We start from the raw sequence: 20112 nt of genomic DNA on the forward strand, positions 1-20112 counted from the left end.
GTAATTATATATAGTGACTGTGACTACACACGATAACAGAGCCAACAAAAACAATGTGTGACAAATTAAAAAAGGAATGAAAACGAGCATATAACTCACCTCTCAATCAGCAACATAGCCATCTTGGCGTCGGACTTGCAGCCCTCTTTTTCCATTAGCTCTCTCCAGCGTGAAAAAGCCGGTCCTATATTAACTCTGGTTTTGTTCCGTGCTCGGTCACTCTCTCTTTTTTTATTCCTGGCCTTCTCCGACATCGTCCTCTTGCGTCTCTTAGCCTCAGCCATCTTTCTAAACACTAACTAGAAGGGCTAGCCGGCTTCTCTTTATCCAAAAGCTCCTTGTGTGCCGTAAAGCAGAACGTACTTCTCACGAGAGAGCCGCGTCCCGGTGCCAAAAGTTTCATAGTCTAAATGCAGGACACCGGGGCCGCTCTGTGGGAATGGGAGAGGTGCCATTCTCTCTGTAATAATCCAGCACACCAATAGATAGACTTTGAAACTGATATTTTAAGGTGAAAATACTACAGAGTAACCGAAATGCGATCTGTGAACATCTTAACCAGACGCTGGAGGGTACCTAGCATGTCATATGTTGACATATATGTCCACTGATAAAGCAGCAGTATTTGATGAGTTGGGAGAGCGTGTTGAAATTATTTAGAAATTTTAACATATAAAAAAATGACATGCTACCGAAACACTTCAAATTGGTCTGCAAAGAGAGAGCATGTATTACAAGGAAAATGTGTAACATTATTTGGGTCTAGACTGAAAAATCTCTACAACTGTCAGATGGGTGGCCAGTTTGTATAGATATTCATGGTCCCCAGATTGTGTATCTTTGTGACTTGGTGATCCCCCGACTTTTACTTTAATGATGTTTACATTAATAGTAAAAGTGAAAGGTCTCCACAAATATTGGATCGATTGCCATGATCCAGTCACATTCCGCTCAGGATGAATTGTAATAACTTTGGTGAGCCCTTGACTTTTCGTCTGGCACCACCACTGGGTCAAAATTTGAATTTGTCCAACACTTAGTTTAGGTCACATTACTTTATGATTAAACTACAAAAGTAATGAGACTCTCATCAGCCTCAGCTGTACTTTGTGTGCTAAGTAACTCAACTAAGATGGCGTACACTGTAAACATTATATCTGTTAAACGTCAGCATGTTAGCATTGTGACTGTGAGCACAATAAGTTGCTAAATTTCGCATATGGATCAATTTACCACTGTCTCTAAGTAAAGCCTCACAGAACTGTTAGCATTGTTGTGTGACTCTCAGATTTAGTCTTTCTTCTGGCCCTCTAATTTTAAATAATACTCTCACAATGTTATAGACGCTTACAAAAATATTGGCGGTATATCCCAAAATGCTTTGTGGACATGATTAATCAATTTAATTTGTTACTCTGTTCATGATATGTATAACATACAAGTGTGTAGAAGTGCATCAATAAGTGCATGCATGTATGCATATATATTTAAATATTTGTTCATGAATTGTTCAATTTTTGGTTCTGTACACTATAGAGGAAATTTGTATTTGGCTTCTCCTAAGTACAACTAAGGTACACACAAAACCACAACACAAAATGTGGTATACATTTTACTATATATTATTTCAGGACCAGTTTTACTCATTGGATAGGGGTAATTACAACAACAACCTTAGGTAAGGTTGGGACAGATTGTTCACTAATATTTCTTGCTTTTACTAACGCTTTTACTACAAATAACGGGGGCCAAAACTTTCTGATTACCTTGACTCAGTATTTATTACCACTTCTCCCTGAGAGGGTTTCAGAGTGCAGTGACCTCAGGTGGGACAGCAGATGAAATGAGGAATGAAAAAGGAAGTGAAAATACGTGAAGAACATCAACAAATTAGAAATCTTTTTTCTTTTTTGCTGGAGGCTCTGATGATTTGTCTGGCGTCTGCTTTGCTTTGCAGTGAAATTGAAACTAAACAGGATTTCTCCTCCTTGAATAATTAGCTGCCACTCCACACACGGACACACAAACACACACTCTGCTGACCGCTTTATCGTCTGACCACTTTATTTATAGATCATCCCGAGACGGGAGAGTGGAAAATGGCTAAATAACAAGCCTTTCTTCTATATCTTCTTGGTCTTCTCTTTCATTCTCGCTCTCTCTTGCACGCACACATTTTCTTTATCCAACTCCTGTTCTGCGTCTATCCTCCCTCCATTTCTGGCTCACTCCTCATTTCTCTCGCTGCTGTTCTTCTCAGCCCATGAAAAATTTCAATTTCTGCCTGATCAGCTGCAAAATTGAGTAGATCTGCACGCATACACACAGACACATAGCTGCGTATAACGTCTATTTGTCATTATTGATGTGTGACAAGGCCAAGGAAGAACTGAGACAGTCACGCTCACTGTCCATCACCTCTGAACCAGCTCAGGGATGAATCTGTTTTAAACGCATAAAGATTAAACCTGTGTTTTACAAGAAATGGAGCTGCATCACCTTTAGTCTATACTAAATGTTAACATTGCCTTTGAATGCCTTCTTCCTATTGTTCTTGTAACATATTTACACACTCCTCCTCCCTTTTGTCTGATTCTCGAAGACCTTTGCAGCTTTGTTTTCCAAAAATACAATATTTCAAAACACAGCTATTTTTGCAGAAGCTTTGAAATGTAATTCTGGTGATTAGGTCACAGTGGGAGGCTTTAAAGAGTGTGTCATGATGCTTTCAAGAGAGTTGATTAATAGGAAATTACAGAGGAGCCCCTCCAGATTTAGAAGCGCAGACATCTCATCAAAAGATGACAGCTTGTTTCTTCTGTTAAGCTAATTGACCATGGGCGTGTGAGCCCGACTGTTCGATTACCTGCTCCGCTGAATATATGCAGTATATGATGTAACCGCCCATGTCTGCTGTTACAAGGTGAGCGATAAGTACAGCCTGGGTGGGTGTTAGACACGAATGGGGTAAGAAGGAGAGCATGTATTAGGGTGGGATGGTGTTTCCTGTACAGGGTTTCCACAGGTGAATTTTAAGTGAGTGTAGGCTTTTACTGCTTCGGTTTCTAGGTGTGCAATAAGTCAGACTGTTGTTCCCAGGCTTATTTCATATATCCACTGGAAATGTGGTGTGCAAAGGTTCATTGCCATAGCCAGATTAAACTGCCCCGGGGTAAAAAATAGCAGTAAGGCCCCTCGTGACCCCCAGTCTCCACCCGGTACTCTTTATTTATTGCTCTGTCACTTCCAACTTCCCATTAAGTACATACAGTGCGCACAGCAGATTATACTGTTCATGGCAGATTCATCGTATGTCCACTGATACAGACACCAACCAGTACACCTAAGATAGATTAAAAACCCAGCTAGGATTTAGGGTGGTATCATATAATGAGTATGCTTTCTTTAGTGTATAATCACCTGATTATAAGAATCGTTGTGTTTTCGTCAACTTAGAATGAGTTACTCACATCTGCATAGGGAGCAGGTCCTCATTTATGAAGACTGCCATGTTGCACCACCATGTTTCTACAGTAGCCCAGAATGGGCAAACCAAACACTGGCTCCAGATCGGGCCATTTGCATTTTTGACTTTTTGCACTTTTGCATTTCTTGCGTTTTCACATCTGCAACAAGCAACGTTCGAGTGACACTGGCTTGTAAACATGAAACTGCTTTATTCAGTGTTTTTGTCACAGTTTTGCATTTCTGGTCACCTCGGGTCTCATTTATAAAACAACACATAGGATCCATATTAAAAATGTACATAAAGCCAAAAGCCAAAAATGGCGTCCACCAAAAAATAAACAACAATTTATAGAATCAGGGTTCCACCTCACCATCTGCGCCGCCAATTCTCGTCTCCAAAATGTTCGTAAGCATGGGTCAGATTTTCTTCCATCAAGTCTTTTTTATAGATTTTTTTTATAGAGTCATTCAGCCCTCAGTCAGTAATTTTCCACTCATCCCACCTCTACACCACTCCTACCTGCCAACCAGTCACCTGTCTATACCTTTCCTGCCTCTGCCTGTCCACCACGCCCACCTCATCAAGTCAACTCAGTTCACCTGTTTCTCATTACTCTCAGCCAGTACACCTCAGCCTCTCTGTGACTCATTGCCAGATTGTTGTTTGCCACTCATGTTAGACTGTCCAGCACTTTAATCCAGACTGATATCCAGTTGCCAAGCCTGCCTGCCTCTGACCTGCCCGCTTTGTTTGATTCCTGGTAAACACCTCAGCCTTCTGTCCTTGACCACAAGACCTGCTTCTGTGTCCTTTGTTCCTGTTTGCCTGTGGCTTCTTGGCTTTTTCATCCTACAGCGTGAATGTTCCAGTCTGCTTACCCGTGGTTTTCTGTGGCCCAGAGATTTGCACCATGTCACCAAATTCGCCATTGTGCATGCGTCCTGTTAATACTCACCTGCTGGCTTCTCGACACTCTGCCAGGCCTCAAACTGCCTTCTGTTTTGACTGTGTATTTTTCTGGTTCTGGATTTTCTGCCTTCCTGCCTGCTCCTCCACAGTGTAGTTGCCTGCTGTTAAACTGAACTGAACTGTTTGTTGCTGGGCTAGTGCCCCTGCTCACTCGCCTGCCTTTTGGCTTGGTTCTGCCAAACCAGTCGCGCTGCCAAAGACTTTGTGGAGAGACTTTGCTGGAGTGTTGAACTGTGTTGTGTGCTGTTAATTTGGCCTGCTCTGTACCTGCTGACCTGGCACAGTAAAAGTCATGACAAGCTGTTCCTGATTGTCAGTGTGTTGCAACTGGGTCCAAACACCACAGTTTTTAACGGTTTAAATCACCAGTTCCGTTTGTTTTGGAAAGGGGTAGACCTCTGCATATGATTCAGCTCATGGTAAATACCCCCCGATATGAAAAAGGAGAGCACACGCAGCATGTAGTGGGTGTGTCGCTGTTTCCGAGATGCCAAACAAGGCCAGAGATACATTGATTTCTGATGTGAAACTGTTTTATTCAGTGTTTTTACTGATTTTAATCACACGGTCCATTTGTTTTGGAGAATAAGAGCCCTCTTGGCTTATGGTAAAAACCTTCTGAACAATGAACACTGAAGGAATTCTAGCCAGGAGAAGTTTCATTTGGTTGCAATCTGAAATTCTGATGCCACTAAATCCTTCAAAATCTTACCCATTTCACCTTTAAACCAACCATATCATCAGAAAAGAACACTGACACTGGGTTATTACGGGGAAAAATGTGGTTGTTGACAATAAACTATGGTTATAGTTAGGAGATGGTCGAAGATCCATTTAATAAAATGTAAAAGGTAACTGAAGGTCTATAACAGGATGCAAACTCTTGCATGAAACTCAGCCACACTGCAGATGCTTTGATTCAGTCAGCAACACTCCACCCTGGCTCCACACATAAGCTGCCTCCTTGATTAGCAACATATTCTCATTCCAGACTCATCACATATTGATGTTTGGTCATGGACCTTCAATGTCTACATACAACTTGAAAGGTACCCTGGGTGCGTTGGTTGTTGACGATCTGGGACACCATGTCAAGTTCTGCCTGTTAGATGCATTGTCTTCTTTCCAAATACACTTCCATTTTCACGGGAAGTTTACAGTCTACATACCGTCTCTTTCAAAACCCTAACCCTAACGTAAATTGACTTTTTTTTTCCTCCAACAACTGATGCACATGGTTGGGTTTAGGCAACAAAAGCACATGGTTAGGTTTAGGACAAAAGCACAGGGTGTGGCTTTATAATCTCACACGATGTGAACACCACTCTCCCAGGTGAAAGTTGGTGTTTGTTGGACCCATCCGACACCCCTCCCACCTGCCCTACTCGAACTTTTGCTGCCTTAACTTTTGTTTTTGTCCTGCCATGTTTTCCCCTGACACAGCAGAGCAAACAATAAAGGTGACTGGCCGACGTTAAGGGACAGCTATTTTCGTCAGTGTCTGACGCCACAAGTCACTGCCCAAGTGCTGGATTTCGACAACTTTGGAGTGAGACTGGGATTAGACAAGCAGCATGCTAAACCAAAACATGGAGCGCAATGCAGAAAACCGCCGTGGGTATACAACAATGGGCTCAAAGCTAGAGATCAATACAATTTTGACCTTTGAGCTATGTTAGGATTCTGAATTAGAGAGGTGGAGGCTGGGTGGTGGAGGAAAGGCTTTGCCCCTAGCAGCAGTGTGTGCCTGTTTTAGCAAGGGTCCATGAGTAGGACGCCATATTTAAATGGACCGCCCTGCTGTGAGAATGGGCTGTGATTTGTGTGTGACTGATTAGAGACATTGATTTAGTCAGCTGATTAAAGCCGGCCGTATGACTTCAGTGTCCTTTTTGAACTACCACGATGCTACCCTGACTTTCAGATAGAGGTACAATGAAGGCGTGAACATTTCCAGGCACCTTATTGTTAGCTCCACTAGATTTGTCCTAAATTTAGCCATAATTATGTCTATTTTGCAAGTGTTGGTGGTGTTTTTTGTGGCTGGTGTTGGACGGTGATGGCATATGGTTGTGAGTCACCCGATGGGATGTGGAAATCAACCCACCAGTCTGTAGCTCTCCTCCTGCCAACTTCTGCTAGCTAGCCAGGTTGAGGTTTTCAAATGTAAACATCAGTAAATGTCCAGGAAAAGATGGAGAAGATGGGCACCAACTGAACTAGCATCCTGCTAGCCATTGTACAGGTGTGGGATAATGAACTGGACAATCTCTGTGTAGCATCAGTTTCCAAAATGATATCAGTAACTTATATTATATATTATTTAATATTATTTATAAAAAATAAGCCCGGCTAAATCCTGGACAGTGTTATTCAACCATATGACTCTTCTTCTATGGCGATCTGACAGAGCAGAGGACTCTGGCCAAAGAAGGCTTTATGGTGAGTAAAGACTGTAGTGACAGTGGGAATGATAGCCTTGTCCTGAATCATTGCCAAACGCCGTTCAGAGGCAGCTACAGCGACCATCTTGATGAGGTCAAGATATGAAAACAAACTATGACTATTACACAAGCTCCCAGTGATGCAAGAGATGGAGCCAATCAGAGTCTGGAGCCTGTTCCAAAACACCCCCATCATCACCAATAAAATCAATTAATTCACTGAGAAGCAGAAGCATCAGAACCACAGTTAAATCATTCCACAACCAGGATTACCAGAACCATCAGGAAACATGGAAAATTATAAAGCAGCAGCCAACAGTGTAAGAAGAGGCAGAAAAGGTCTAAATTAAAAGGCACAGGTTGAAGAAGCTGACAGGATCACTTTTCACTTGAGATGTACCACGTATGATTTGATGTGACAAATAAAGTGCACTACTTCCTGTTTTGTTGTTCATCGCTGACAGTGGGCATAAATCACAAGGTGCAGAACATATGGATGTATTTCACTGGGACACCTAGCTGCATTAAACACAACTTGTAAATATGCACCAATATAAATGAAAAGAATAAAGATCTCAAAAAATAAATCCTGACACAGTGTCTGGAAGTAAGACAAAGCCTAATTCTGTCTTCTATAAATTACTTTTAAATTCTACAACAGCAAATTGTTTTTTAAGAGAAATGTATTACCAAAATATCTACTCTCGCAATACAGTCTGCTCATAACAACTATTATTAATGTTTCTTGTGGTTATGTTTAGGCAATCACAGCACTTGGTTACAATTAAGAAAAGATCATGGGCTTCAACAGTGGCTGAAACAATGATCTTTCCCTGACCTTAACCAAAGTCCTTCTGATGCCTAAGCCTAGAAGCACATTTTGAAGTCAGGATGTGAACCCAGGTCTCTTACGTACTTTTGTGATACTGAATCGTAGCTTTTTCTTCAATCAAAGTCATGTTGCCTCTGAACCTAATCAGGGGATGGGACACAAAACACAAGACATGCCGCCAGAACTTTACCCAGAACATTGGTGTTTGGAACCATGTGAACTCTGAATCATTTTTAGGTGCGTCCTCACAATGTTTCTTTTCCTGCATAAACCGAACCTCTGTAACTTTAGGTTAAATATGTTATGTCATTTGTGGGGTACAAACGTGTAAGATATCCTATGAACAAATCTTTGTGTGCATTTTCGTAGGATATCCCATGTATGAGGATACGTTGCTGTGGTGCATGGGGTGTGGCATCAACAATGGCAACTCCCACCTGTGGATTTATCATCTAATACATTTGACTTCCCTTCTTCCTACCTCCCTACTTTCAGGCCACTTGCTCAAAACACAACCATCTTCAAACTCGGCCTTCATTGTGATCCCAACAATAGACCTTTAAACTTCTGTGACTGCGTCTTACACTGTTGTGACACTACCGTGGTGACAGACAGAGACAGACACATAACCACCTGCCATAGAACTCAAAACAGTTTCTGTGGTAGTTCCTGCTACGATATCTATATGTCTCCACGGCCACATTTTGCCATTAAGACACACACATACACTACATTACATTTTTATAAATAATGATGATGAGAATCAGAAATATGGAATACAAGCAGGATAAAAAAGCACATGTGTTCATATTTATTTGAAACATTTTCCAACAATGGCAGTATTTTCCCAGTGTTGTGACATATTGGTATGGCTACTCTGTGTCCATCTCACACTTGGGTGGAAGTTAACAACCTTTGGTGAAAGAAAATGTCACCAAAGGGCAGTTGGTTTTCAGAGCTGCACACCAACTCTTCCAGAAATGAGCTGCTTGTGCTTCATGAACACAGAGGATACATTATATACCGTATGATCCATTACATACAGCCGGTCTGAAGACAATGTCTGAAAGTAAACAAACCTGATTTACACCCTGAGATAAAGATAAATAAGGTATAGAGTGTGCCAGTAAACCCGGAACTCCGCTAGTGCTTTTAGCACTTCTGGTTCTCTCGTCTAAAAGTCAATATGTTTTTTGAATGGGATTTTGGTAAAATGCCTCAAATAAGGTCTGTGGTTAACAAAAGCTTAAGCGAATTTCAGGTTTTGTTCTACGACATAAAACACGTCAGTAAATACCCTACTTGTGAATTTTGAAGCTTTTACGTGTCGTAAAAAAGGCGGTTGCTAACAAGTTGCTCAATACGACTACAAACCCTGTCGGGGACATTAAATGACATCACCCCCAAACAGGCGAGAGTGCTGGCAGTCCGCCTGTTACAGCTTCTTATTTAGCTTAAACAGTCCGATTTCCCCATTATACAATGTTTTTAAAATAAAGCGGCCGAAATCAGTTGAAAGCTTAGTGGCGGTGACGTCAAGAGTCATACGACCGTGGAGTAGTCATGTAGTCCGTTAAAGCCTAACGTTAGCTTTTTACTTCTGGCGATCGCATTTAAGCTTCAAATGCGGTATGAAAGGTGTTCATATGTGAACATGAACTCACTGAACAAAACCTGTAAGTATCATAAACTTGTGTTAGCCACAGAGCTTATTTTCTGACATAATCCAAAACGCAGTGTAAAAATCACATTCACTTTCTCTTCCGGGAACCAGCGCGATGCTAAACTTCCGGGTTCTGACATCAGTCCTGGCACACTCTATATATTTAGGTATAGTTTTTACCTGCACACACACTCTCTGTTTATATATGAATCCAGGGATTGCAGTTTTATCTCATATGTCCAAAATATAATAAGTTGTTTGATTTATTGTCCAAAAGTTGGTGGAGCAGTAAGGAATGCCTTATCTTGCCATCACCAGTCAGACATAAATGTGAGACGATTTGGAGCTGAGCAGCAGCTTACTAAAAATATCTTTCCTTGGGATGTTTTGCATGAACATCCTTGTGCAAGTGCAGTGAAATGTGTAGTTCTTATTTTTCAAGACATATTCAGAGTAATATTCATGAAATATGTTTCCTACATATGAGGAAAGATGGGCTTTTGATATTCGCTATAATAAATTACAAATATATGTGACATTCAGGCACTTTACCAGGAGCAGTAGAAAGTGGTAGGTTTACTTTTCTCCCTGAGGAGAAAGGGCTTCATTTGTTAGGCGACTTCAGTGAGACTGAGGACGAGGTCCATTTCATGTTTTATTGCTCATTATGTGACAATTTCAGAGCTTTTTTTTTTTTTAGTAAAATATTCATTTCTGGTGACTTGCTCTGTTTGGGTAATTCTAATAATAAAAAACTTGGGCAGTGTGTTATGAAGGTAATATTTTTCTGTGGTGGATTTTATTTGTCGACCTTGGGTTAGAGGACACAATTCTTTGTTTTTAATGTAATGTTCTGTGTAAGAAGTTTTGTCCTTGTCTGACAAATGTTTCAACACCACTAAGTGCAGTCTCCTACATGAACACGCTAGCTTTTCAGAGCATAAAACCTCCTCTTTAACCCAAAGGCAAACTTGGTATCCTGACATGTATATTAAGAACTGGAGAATATTTTGTCGCAAACTATATTCCCAACCTATCTTCATATTACACACTTTATTAAATATATGTTAAAATAATAGCTGTAATAAAAGGGTGACCATGCAGTCCAGAGATTTTCACCTCCAGAATCACTCTTTCCTCTTGTCATATCTTATCATCATTTTCCTGTGAGTCACTGGAGGCTCACAATGAAATATTGTTCACATTCTCTAAAGCTGCTCTCTGTATATTACTGTCAATGTTACTGTCAATGTTACTCATAAATTATCATCATTCTAACACTGGCCTCCACTGCACATTTTATTGGCAATGCATCAGCAGCAACACTTTATAATAAGGATATACATACTCTTAGGTAATGCTGAGCTAAAACATGAGTCATTGTGATTTAATGCATGAATTCAACTGCAGGGTGTATCATAAGTTCCTGTTGCTCGCCATTAACAAATGATCAATGGTCATTGATTTGTAATCCCAGTATATATAACCACCTGTTTATACATCTAAACACCAATAACATATGTTATATATGTTTAGGTTAATACTGAAATACAAGCTTTTTGACCAATATGGTGAATGTAAGCCATGGAAAATATTTGATGAACAGTGGCGTTAATAGATGAGTAACAGGTGAGTACATGCAAGGGAATTAATCACACACACACACACACACACACACACACACACACACACACAGTGGGAGGGAAAGAGAGACAGAAAGCACCGTGCTGTTACCGGTGCCTCCGGTTGGCTGCGCTCTCCTCCTCCTCCTCCTCCTCCTCCTCCTCTTCCTCAGCACCGGACAGACACCGGGAGCGCACCGTGAACGCATGAAGGATGAATGAACTTTAAATCTGCCTCACAACTTTCGCTGCCTCTCCCTCCCTCTCCTCGTTTCTCCCTCTCTGTCTCTGTCAGCCCGTTTCTCTCGGCTCTCCCTCCTCCGCTGCTGCTCCACAAGCCAAACATCACAAGATCTTCGACAATGGATTTACTGCTATCACGATCCTATTGTGACTGATCAGAGCTTTTTTCCGTCTTCTTCTTCTTCTTCTTCTTTCTCCGCGGATGCTCATTAGTGCCGTTAGTCGAGATGATGGCATCAATAGGGGATTTCGATCCGCTCAACACCAGAGTCCCTGCAACTAAAATAGAAGTTACCGTTTCGTGCAGGTAAGGTCAAACTCTCCTACACATACCTACAGATGTTTCAACCCAGATAAAAAATCAGCATCAGGTAGATCAGTCTAATGTGGGATTCAGATTTACAAGCAAGCATCAAAGTGATATAAGTTAATTAGATGTGTTTTTCCTCTGTTGCTCTATCTATCTATCTATCTATCTATCTATCTATCTATCTATCTATCTATCTATCTATCATGACCTTTTACTCTCTGATGCCCTTTGCTCTCAGCTAAATATTAAATCCAATCAGCTACCTACAATATGCATCAAAGCAATTTAAAATCCCTTTGAATCTCTTGATTTCTGCAACATGTCCTGCCAGTGGTTATCTGATATGCATGGTTGATTATTAATGTTGCAGGCAAATTGTCACACATCAGGTGAGAGATTGCTCGTGTGATGCAATTTCATAAATGTTACACAAAATGTGGAAATAATGTCAGTAAGCACAGTAATAATCCTCTTAAAATACATTTTGATTTTAAAACCCAAAACAAAGCAGCATTCCTGAATTTCCTCTTTGGTGGCAGGCTGCCTCGGCTGAACGGTCGGCTGCTCTGCTTACCGACTGGCCGGCTGACTAACTGACAGAGCAGTTAAAACTCAGTCAGGGTTTTGCAGACCGTCAACCTGCCTGCCTGGCCGTGTGCTGACTGGCTCTCCAATCTACTCTTGAATAATGAATGGCTGCTGCTCCTGTATGGTCCCTCCTGAGATCAGCAAGACTTGAAGTGGCCAGACACCTGAGAGAGACAGCCCCAACCTGGGAGAGGGAGTTGGCTCAGATTGGAGGATAGATGGAGTTTTGTGTGTGTGTGTGTGTGTGTGTGTGTGTGTGTGTGTGAGTGTGTGTTTCCATTTGGCCCCGAAAGATTTAAAAGCAGCTTGAATTACATGTCAGACGTGTTACGCATTATTCAACCCTGGTATTGCACAACACTGTATTGTAAATTCATGGCATTTTTTCCATCTCTTAAATTATTTTGTAAGATCTTAAGTTACATAATGACAAATGCTACAGCCAGCAGCTGGTTATCTTACCTTAATATAAAGACTGGAAGCAGGGGAAAGCACAAGCCTGTCTCCGTCCAAAGGTAACAAAATCTGCCTAACAGCACCTTTACAGCTCATTAATTATCATTAACACTAACATTAATCCCTTCTTCATCTTCCTCTTCCTGAGGGTCTTCATCAGCCTTTGACTAGTAACCTAGTGTACATTATTTTTACTTGGCTTACTGTGCGTGCATTTTGAGGAAAGGGTTGGCAGCATGGTATTTTTAGTTTCACTGAATAACTTAGGGAGCAATTTAAATCTGCCCATGACCTAACTTTTGGGGGCTTAGCTGAGACTTCTAGAAACACCCGGGGGAGGGAGAAACAAAAGAGATAAAAATGGAATTCAGGAAATGTTAATGAGTGAATACATTGTCTGAAAACAATTAAGAAAGGTCTGGAAGGATCCATTTTTACCTGCACTTTTGCTGTTTCCACAGGAGTCTGCTGGATGTGGATACATTCTCCAAGTCAGATCCTGGTATGTATGCAGTCTTCAAATATCTAGTATTGATAGGCCATGGTTTGATATGTTGATTATAATTGCTTTAGAGAATAAACTATTTATGCCCAATTTAGGTACTGAGTGGAATATTGACTCTGTATTTACAGTTTGCATTTTTTTTTAAATGATGGAGGATATGCTTTCTAGTTCGGTTTGTTTGTCCAACCTTGCCTTATTCCAAGGGTGTCAAAAAATGCTGCTTGGGCAGTGGCACCTCTGCATCAGATACAGATGAACAATGCACCCTTTAACGTCTGTTTGAGACACAACAGACTTAAGACCAACTCGTACGTAAACCCATCTGTCATTATTAGACGTTAAGAGCAATGGACGTTGTATTAAGATTACAAGAGTGGGTCCAGCAAGCACAGGACTTTGATCCAGGAGACCGGTGTTTGTGTCCCATGAGAAGTTCACCTACAAAGGCTATGCCAATGGAGTTATAGATTGCAATTAGTTTATTACGTATAATGGCTGATGGGGATGAGGGTCGAGGGAAGTAGGGATGAGAATCAAGGGATGTGGGATGAAGGGATGAGGGTCAAAGGGGTATAGGGATGAGGGGAAGTAGAGACAGAGTTGGAAGGAAGGTGGGGGGAAATGATCGGAGAAATTAGGGTCACGGACAGTCTACTATGGACAGAGCCCTATGGTGATTCCCTTATTCTGTGGAGAGAGAGAGACAAGGGAGAGATAACAACAAAAAGAAAAACAAAGAAAAGGGGTTTTTTGGGGGGAGGGATGTGAGAACGGAGTCGAAGGGGAGGTAAATGGATATGGTGTGCTTAAATACTTTTGGTGCAGAAATGGATGAGACTGAGGCGTGGTCTTTGTTCCCAAACTTAGTTATAAAACGTCCCTTATTTTGTCATGTGAATCGACCAATATGATTTACTTCTACCACAAATCTTTTTCTAACCCCAACCAAGCAGTTTTGTTGCCTCAATCCAACTGACTTGAGCTGTGTCAAGATACAATGCAATTCAGTCATTATAACAATGCTGGGGGCTTCAGCCTAAGCATCAAAATATGACGAGTAGGGATGAGATTACATTGGTTTGTCTGTTTGTTAGCAGGATTTTGGAAATTCTACTGGCTTTTCATGAATTTTCATGAAAATTGGTGAAAGGGTGTAGCACGGGCCAAGGAGGAACCCATGCAATTTTAAAGTGGATCCAAGTCACAGGGCGGATTAACTTTTTTTTCTCACTTTTGTTAGCAATGCAAGATAGGGCATTTGGCCTTGGTGGAGGTCTGTCCTCTCCAAGTGCCCTCCTGGCTTCTGCATGTTTTGTGTACGCCAGCATTCTACCTTACAGCAAGGAAAAACAGTAAGAAATAATGAATGGTGGTGTACCCTCCTCTGGCTCTGGCACTGGTAAATAACCCAGAAGGTCAGAGCTATCGACGGGTGACAACTCTGCGGATAAAACACAAGAGTGAGAAGGGAGAATAAAGAGCAAGGACAAGACTAAAGAGGAATCGAAAAGTCAAGGTTGAAGAAAGGTCTGGGTGTGAGGCTGGTTGAGTTTCAGTGTGTTCTGTAGTCAAAAACTGACAGGGGAAGGAATTTAGGGAGGGAGGATATCAGAGCTGGACAGTGCAGGAGTTAAAAAGAATGCCTCTGAAACAGTATAAACCCACTCTATAGCCTGTGGCCATTCACATCTTGTATACTGTCTCAATAAAGATACAAGGCTGGTTGTGTTATTTAGGTATTTAGTGAAGGATATTGCTCTGATGCAGGACTCTGTGCTCTGCAGGTGTCTGAGCTGTGTGTGATCTTGAAATAATTAGTTGTTTTTTTTCAACCTAAAATCCAGCAAACAAATAAAAAGACCAGAATTATAAAATGTTTTCATGGAAACCAGAAACAAGCATCAAGTTGGAAATGTGAACTAAGACATCAACAGTGTCAGAACCTGCAACCTGAAGCCAAAGAAATACCTGAAATGATCACAAACTCTTAACACTGCATTACATGGTGGTAGCAAATAATGTGTAAAAATTGCATGCTGGGCCCCCGCAAACAATGGCAATGGAAGGTCAATTAGGATCCTTTGTCATAGTAGAAACACAAATTCACTGGTACAATGGCATCACGCAGTGGGCAGTGGTTATTGTTATGACCCAGTAGGTGGTATAAAGAGCCAGAAAGTCAGCATAGAGAGGCAGGCTATTCTCATGCACTCTTCATTTGAATACCTACGAAAACATGCATTTTTGTAAGATACCATACAAACTGTTGTATGAGGATGTGCTGAAGGAGGAGTGAAGGATGGTGAATTGATTAAACAAATACAGGACTTTCACCCAGGAGAACACCATTTGTGTACCTTGTGAAACTCAAAGCCAACGTTAACTTATTTTGACTTTATTTACTTTACATAGTTAGGTAATGTAACATAGGCTACTTACGTCACTTTACAACTTACTTACACCCCATACGTGACAAACTTAGTCTTTTTTTTTTATAACAGAGAACAAACCAAACTGTGCCATCATCATGTGTTGCAGTGTTAAGAGTTCATGGTCATTTTACATATTTCTGTGTGATCACATTGGAAAGAAGGGATAATCATCATTAATCCATTACAATCATGGAACATACAAATTGGAGGGCATCATCCATATCGCACCAGGGCCACTTGCCAACTCAGTTTCATATGTGGTGAAATTAAACACATTATACATGTCAGAAAATACTTGTTGAAAACATGAGAAAAGTGAGAACTGTGTAGTACTGAATTGTGGAGTTAGAACTGTTTTTCACCATTTTTTGTACCGGGTTTTTTGGGCTACCAGCTTAGCTCCCGAGTGTCTGTTGTTACACTGTGGCTCAATCTCGTGGGGGGCTTGTGTGCTGTACTACTGATTTAGCTGTTAACAACGTCTATTGCTGCGTGGCGACTAGTTATTCGGTTCAGGGTGTGTTTATGTCACTGTGCTATTGGCTTGACTACCAATGAGTGTCCGTCATCTTTCAGTGGCTCGATTTTTTTTTTTTTTTTTTTTCTTTCCCCACAATTTTGAAATCTAATTTTATATACTTGGCAATATTTTAATCATTCAAATTTGGCTGGGTGGTTTATAACACATTTTCTGTGGTGTGGCAACCTCATTACATATATTTATTTTTGCTTTCCCTGGAGTTTAAACAACAATTTTTTCATCTCAGCTTCACAAGGCTAGGAATTTTTACATCCTGACAAGGATGAAGGAGAGGATAAAAAATCACTGGAACTTAAAGTTACTTGTAGAAAAGAACTTGAAGATACTGGATGGACATCAATGGACAATGGAGCTGCATTCTTTCGTCTTTATGTATACTCCACCAGCAGGACAGCTCTCTATCACTGTCATGTTTTTTGTGTAATGCTTGATGCTGGGATGTGAATAGTCGGCTGATGCTGTTGATGTTTCAAGGCCAGTCATCTTTCTGCAGGAAGTACTCTAGTTGTCACTCAATAACTCCTAAGAAGTGTCACGGCGAAGCTCTCAAATATTCATTTTAATTTAAAAGCACAAAATCTTTCCTAGTCAAGAAAATAATGGAATAAAGCATGCGGAGCAGAGGAAGACAGCTGAAAGACGAAAAGGACTGGACGGCATTGAATAAACACAAAAAGAGCACGGTACAGACTATGGAAGTGTTAGAGAGGGAAAGTGAGACGGAGGATGTTAGTGCGGTGCTGCAGTCATTTTGAAACATTACCAATCAAACTGAACTGCGGTTTACAAGGAATCAACTGACGCACTTCTCAAGACTTATTATATGGAAGATCTGCCTCAGCTCCAGCTATGTTTAAATTTATAATAAAATAATCATTTTTAGCTTCACAAATGTCTCTGAACACAGTGATCACAGTGAAAAGTGTGGCAGACAAGGCTGTAGAAGAATGCCAAGAAAGAGCTTTAGTTGGAAATGTGATGACAACAAGACTGAGTGCATTTGTCTCTCTGAAAAGACTACAAAAAGCCAAAGAGCCCTATAAAGAAAATTACAGGGCGTGCATCTTCTCTTCACCTGGCAATCCAAAATGCTCTGTTACAAGTTTTAGGTGTTTATCCCTTTTGCCCTCCTGATCCTAAAGCTTTCTACCTTTTAACAACTAAAAGTCCAGCAGCCTCTAAACACAAAAGCAGTGTGTTACCTTTGAGAGTCCAACTTTCCCAGACAAATGTTACCTCCAAATCAGCCAGACGGCTTTTCAATGAGTTACACAAATCACAGCTGGAGAGCACAGCTGTCTGACTCCTCACCAGGCCGGTCTCAAGGCTCGGGTGATGATGCCTGTGACTGGCTGCAGATGTGAGGGCTGCCTTCAGAGCTACTGGGCTCCAACCAGTACAGACAGGGAGAAGTGGTGCATGAGCCTTGCCCTCACTCCAGGCAATGGAAGCCAGTATGGTGAATAGTGTTTGGAGCTGCCTGTTGCTATATAATCTGCAGCTGGAAGATGTTATAAAAGAGACACTATTAACTGAACCGAAGTAACACAGACAGCACAGGCAAGAAGAAAGGTAGAGATTCAATATCCAGAGCTTTTATTTTTCATTTTTTAGAACAAGTTGGACTATATTATAAAATGTGTTTGTTTTCTATCTTTGTGGTTGAAATCCATTGAAAAAATGACCGCACAATAAGTTTGACGTGAAACATATGCGTATATCTGCACCTCAAGTATGCAACGGTAATACAATTACCTTAGGTTGTGCAATAGGTGCAATGGATGGGGTGCTTGCCAAAGGTGTTGAATGCGCTAAGTCGTGTCAAACAGCAAACTCCCGAGCTGAAAAATGAAGCTAATGCAGAAATGGCAAAAACTGCAGTTCCACAAAGGGCCACCTGAGGCTGGCTCCAGTCAATTCCCATAGACCCCCATGTACAGCAGAAATAAACATGTTTACAGCCTGGTACAAGAAACAGTTTTGGTCTCCATAGCTAATTTTAACATTTTAAATTTTCATGACAACTGTAAGGGTGATGAATTTTTCCATAACTCAACCTTCAGCATTTTTTTTAAGGCTTACAGTTACGCATATTTAAGGGAGGGGCCACTTGAGTGACAGGCTGTCTGCGAGGCATCACTACATTTTATGAGTCCACCCCTTGCTCCTCCACAGCTCCACCCTCTCATCCAAATTTGGTCACTTCGGCTCAAAAAAACAAAAATTGGGCAGCACTGATCAAATATGAGATCCAAGATTCTGTTACTGCATTTTTCATTTCTCACCCTAATGTTTTCAGAAACATGTAGCTGTAACATGAGGAAGTTGGCGGGCGATGCTTCTTTTTGCCTTGTGGTGGGCAGGTCATAAACTTTTTTCATTTTTCAGCTAAACAGTACACTAAAATATGTTTCTGAAAGCAACTGAGGTGAGGAATAGGCAATTCAGTGACAGAATAGTGATTAATATTTGATCAGCACTGTCTAGTTTGACGGTTTATGAGCAGTGATTGACATATTTTACAGCTGCTCTCTCTAAAATGGCCTGTGATTGGTTAAAGTCTAGTGCTCTTGCTTGAATTACAATATTCTTAAAAGTTATTTTGGGCATTTGTACCCATCAACACCAGCTTTAAGGTAGTACTTAATTATTACTACTATTTGTATTCCAGTGGTTGCTCTTCACTCTGTGATCTGAGCCAAGATAATATACAGTGAGCCAATATGGCAAAGGCAGTCACAACCTTGGCCTCTCTCTCAGACTTTCACATTAATAATTTGTGAAAAAAATGCATCCTTCCTTCTTCTTTTAAGTAAGACCACTGGGGTTGGCCAACACTGAAGGCTCCAAAAAAACAAAAAGAAAGAAAGAAAAAATGCTAAGTCACCTTGATGCTGAACCTGGCTCAACTTCTGCCGCTTGGCCACCCACAGGTAATTGTGAACACCAAACGGAAGTCATACAAAGAGGTGACCATATCAGGATAACAGGGCATGGTAGAAAATAGACAAAGCAGAGCTTTTAATGGGGGCTAAACTTGTGTCATTCCTATATCAAACTCTGCCGGGGGTTTGACAACTCTGAGATTTCATACAGTACAGTCATATAAAGTGCATAATTTTGCAACACTTGCCATCTGATCTAACTGGCTCTAACAAGCGCACAGTAGCTCTCAAGGCGAGGCCATCACTGAGAGCTGAAATGACTGACAGGCTTAACAACCTGCTATCTGACTACATGTTCACTAATGTCCTGGAAACTGCAGTAACTGCTCTGCAACAGACCATTTATCCCTAACGCCTTTGTCTGAACTAACATCTCTGAACACCGTCATAATCGTAACACTTCCTGTCCATATCACAGAATGTTGAGAGCTGTTATTGTATCCACTTAGCAGAGAGTTACTTGGACATGTGTCTGAATACACTTGTCCAAGTTGTTTTCATAAGTTGAACCACAAAACCTTAGACTTTGGTTAACTGACATGTTTACGGTCGCAGCTGCTCCCTGCTGTTTGCGCTCAGCCTTTACGAGTGCCGAGTCTCAGCTGTTGGATATCTGGCAGCAAAGTTACATGGGAGCAAATGCCATGGCAGTAATGTGACTGCAGTTTATGACAGGAAGGAAGTAATTAACAGTGTGGGTGCCGTACAGGAGAGGGAAGATTGACCTAATCAATCAGTCCTTCTTTTTCCACTTCTCATGTAGACCATTTAATCAAATTATACATGCTTAATCAGAGCCACTTGTATGGCAGGAATTACTGTAGACTGTAAAATGCTAAATATAGTGCCTTCAGAGGACAGGGAGAGCAAAAAATACACAATATAAAATCAGGCCAAAGAAGAATTTCTTTTGGATATCATTCAGAGCTAACAGATATCACTCAGTAAATAGGTCAGCTGTACATTACAACCCTGAGTTAGTTGACGGGAGTAACATGAAACTAGACGAGCAACAAAAGGAGTCCATTTTATTTTAAGCTTTTATTGTCATATGTACATGATTAAATGTGTCTTCAGGGAGAGCCCTGACCAA

At 41.0% G+C, this 20112-nt stretch overlaps 1 protein-coding gene across 1 annotated transcript in view; it reads left to right on the forward strand.

The window, feature by feature from the left end:
* Positions 1-11158: 11158 nt before the first annotated feature.
* LOC117257868 (copine-9-like) overlaps positions 11159-20112 on the forward strand; it is a 125176-nt gene continuing 116222 nt past the window's right edge. The window contains exons 1-2 of the mRNA XM_033628235.2: positions 11159-11549; positions 13058-13098. Of these exons, the coding sequence (XP_033484126.2) occupies positions 11470-11549; positions 13058-13098 (121 nt within the window). The 5' untranslated portion in view covers positions 11159-11469. The remainder of the gene's footprint in view (positions 11550-13057; positions 13099-20112) is intronic.

This window comes from Epinephelus lanceolatus, chromosome 8 (assembly GCF_041903045.1).
Source record: "Epinephelus lanceolatus isolate andai-2023 chromosome 8, ASM4190304v1, whole genome shotgun sequence".
NCBI lineage: Eukaryota > Metazoa > Chordata > Actinopteri > Perciformes > Serranidae > Epinephelus > Epinephelus lanceolatus.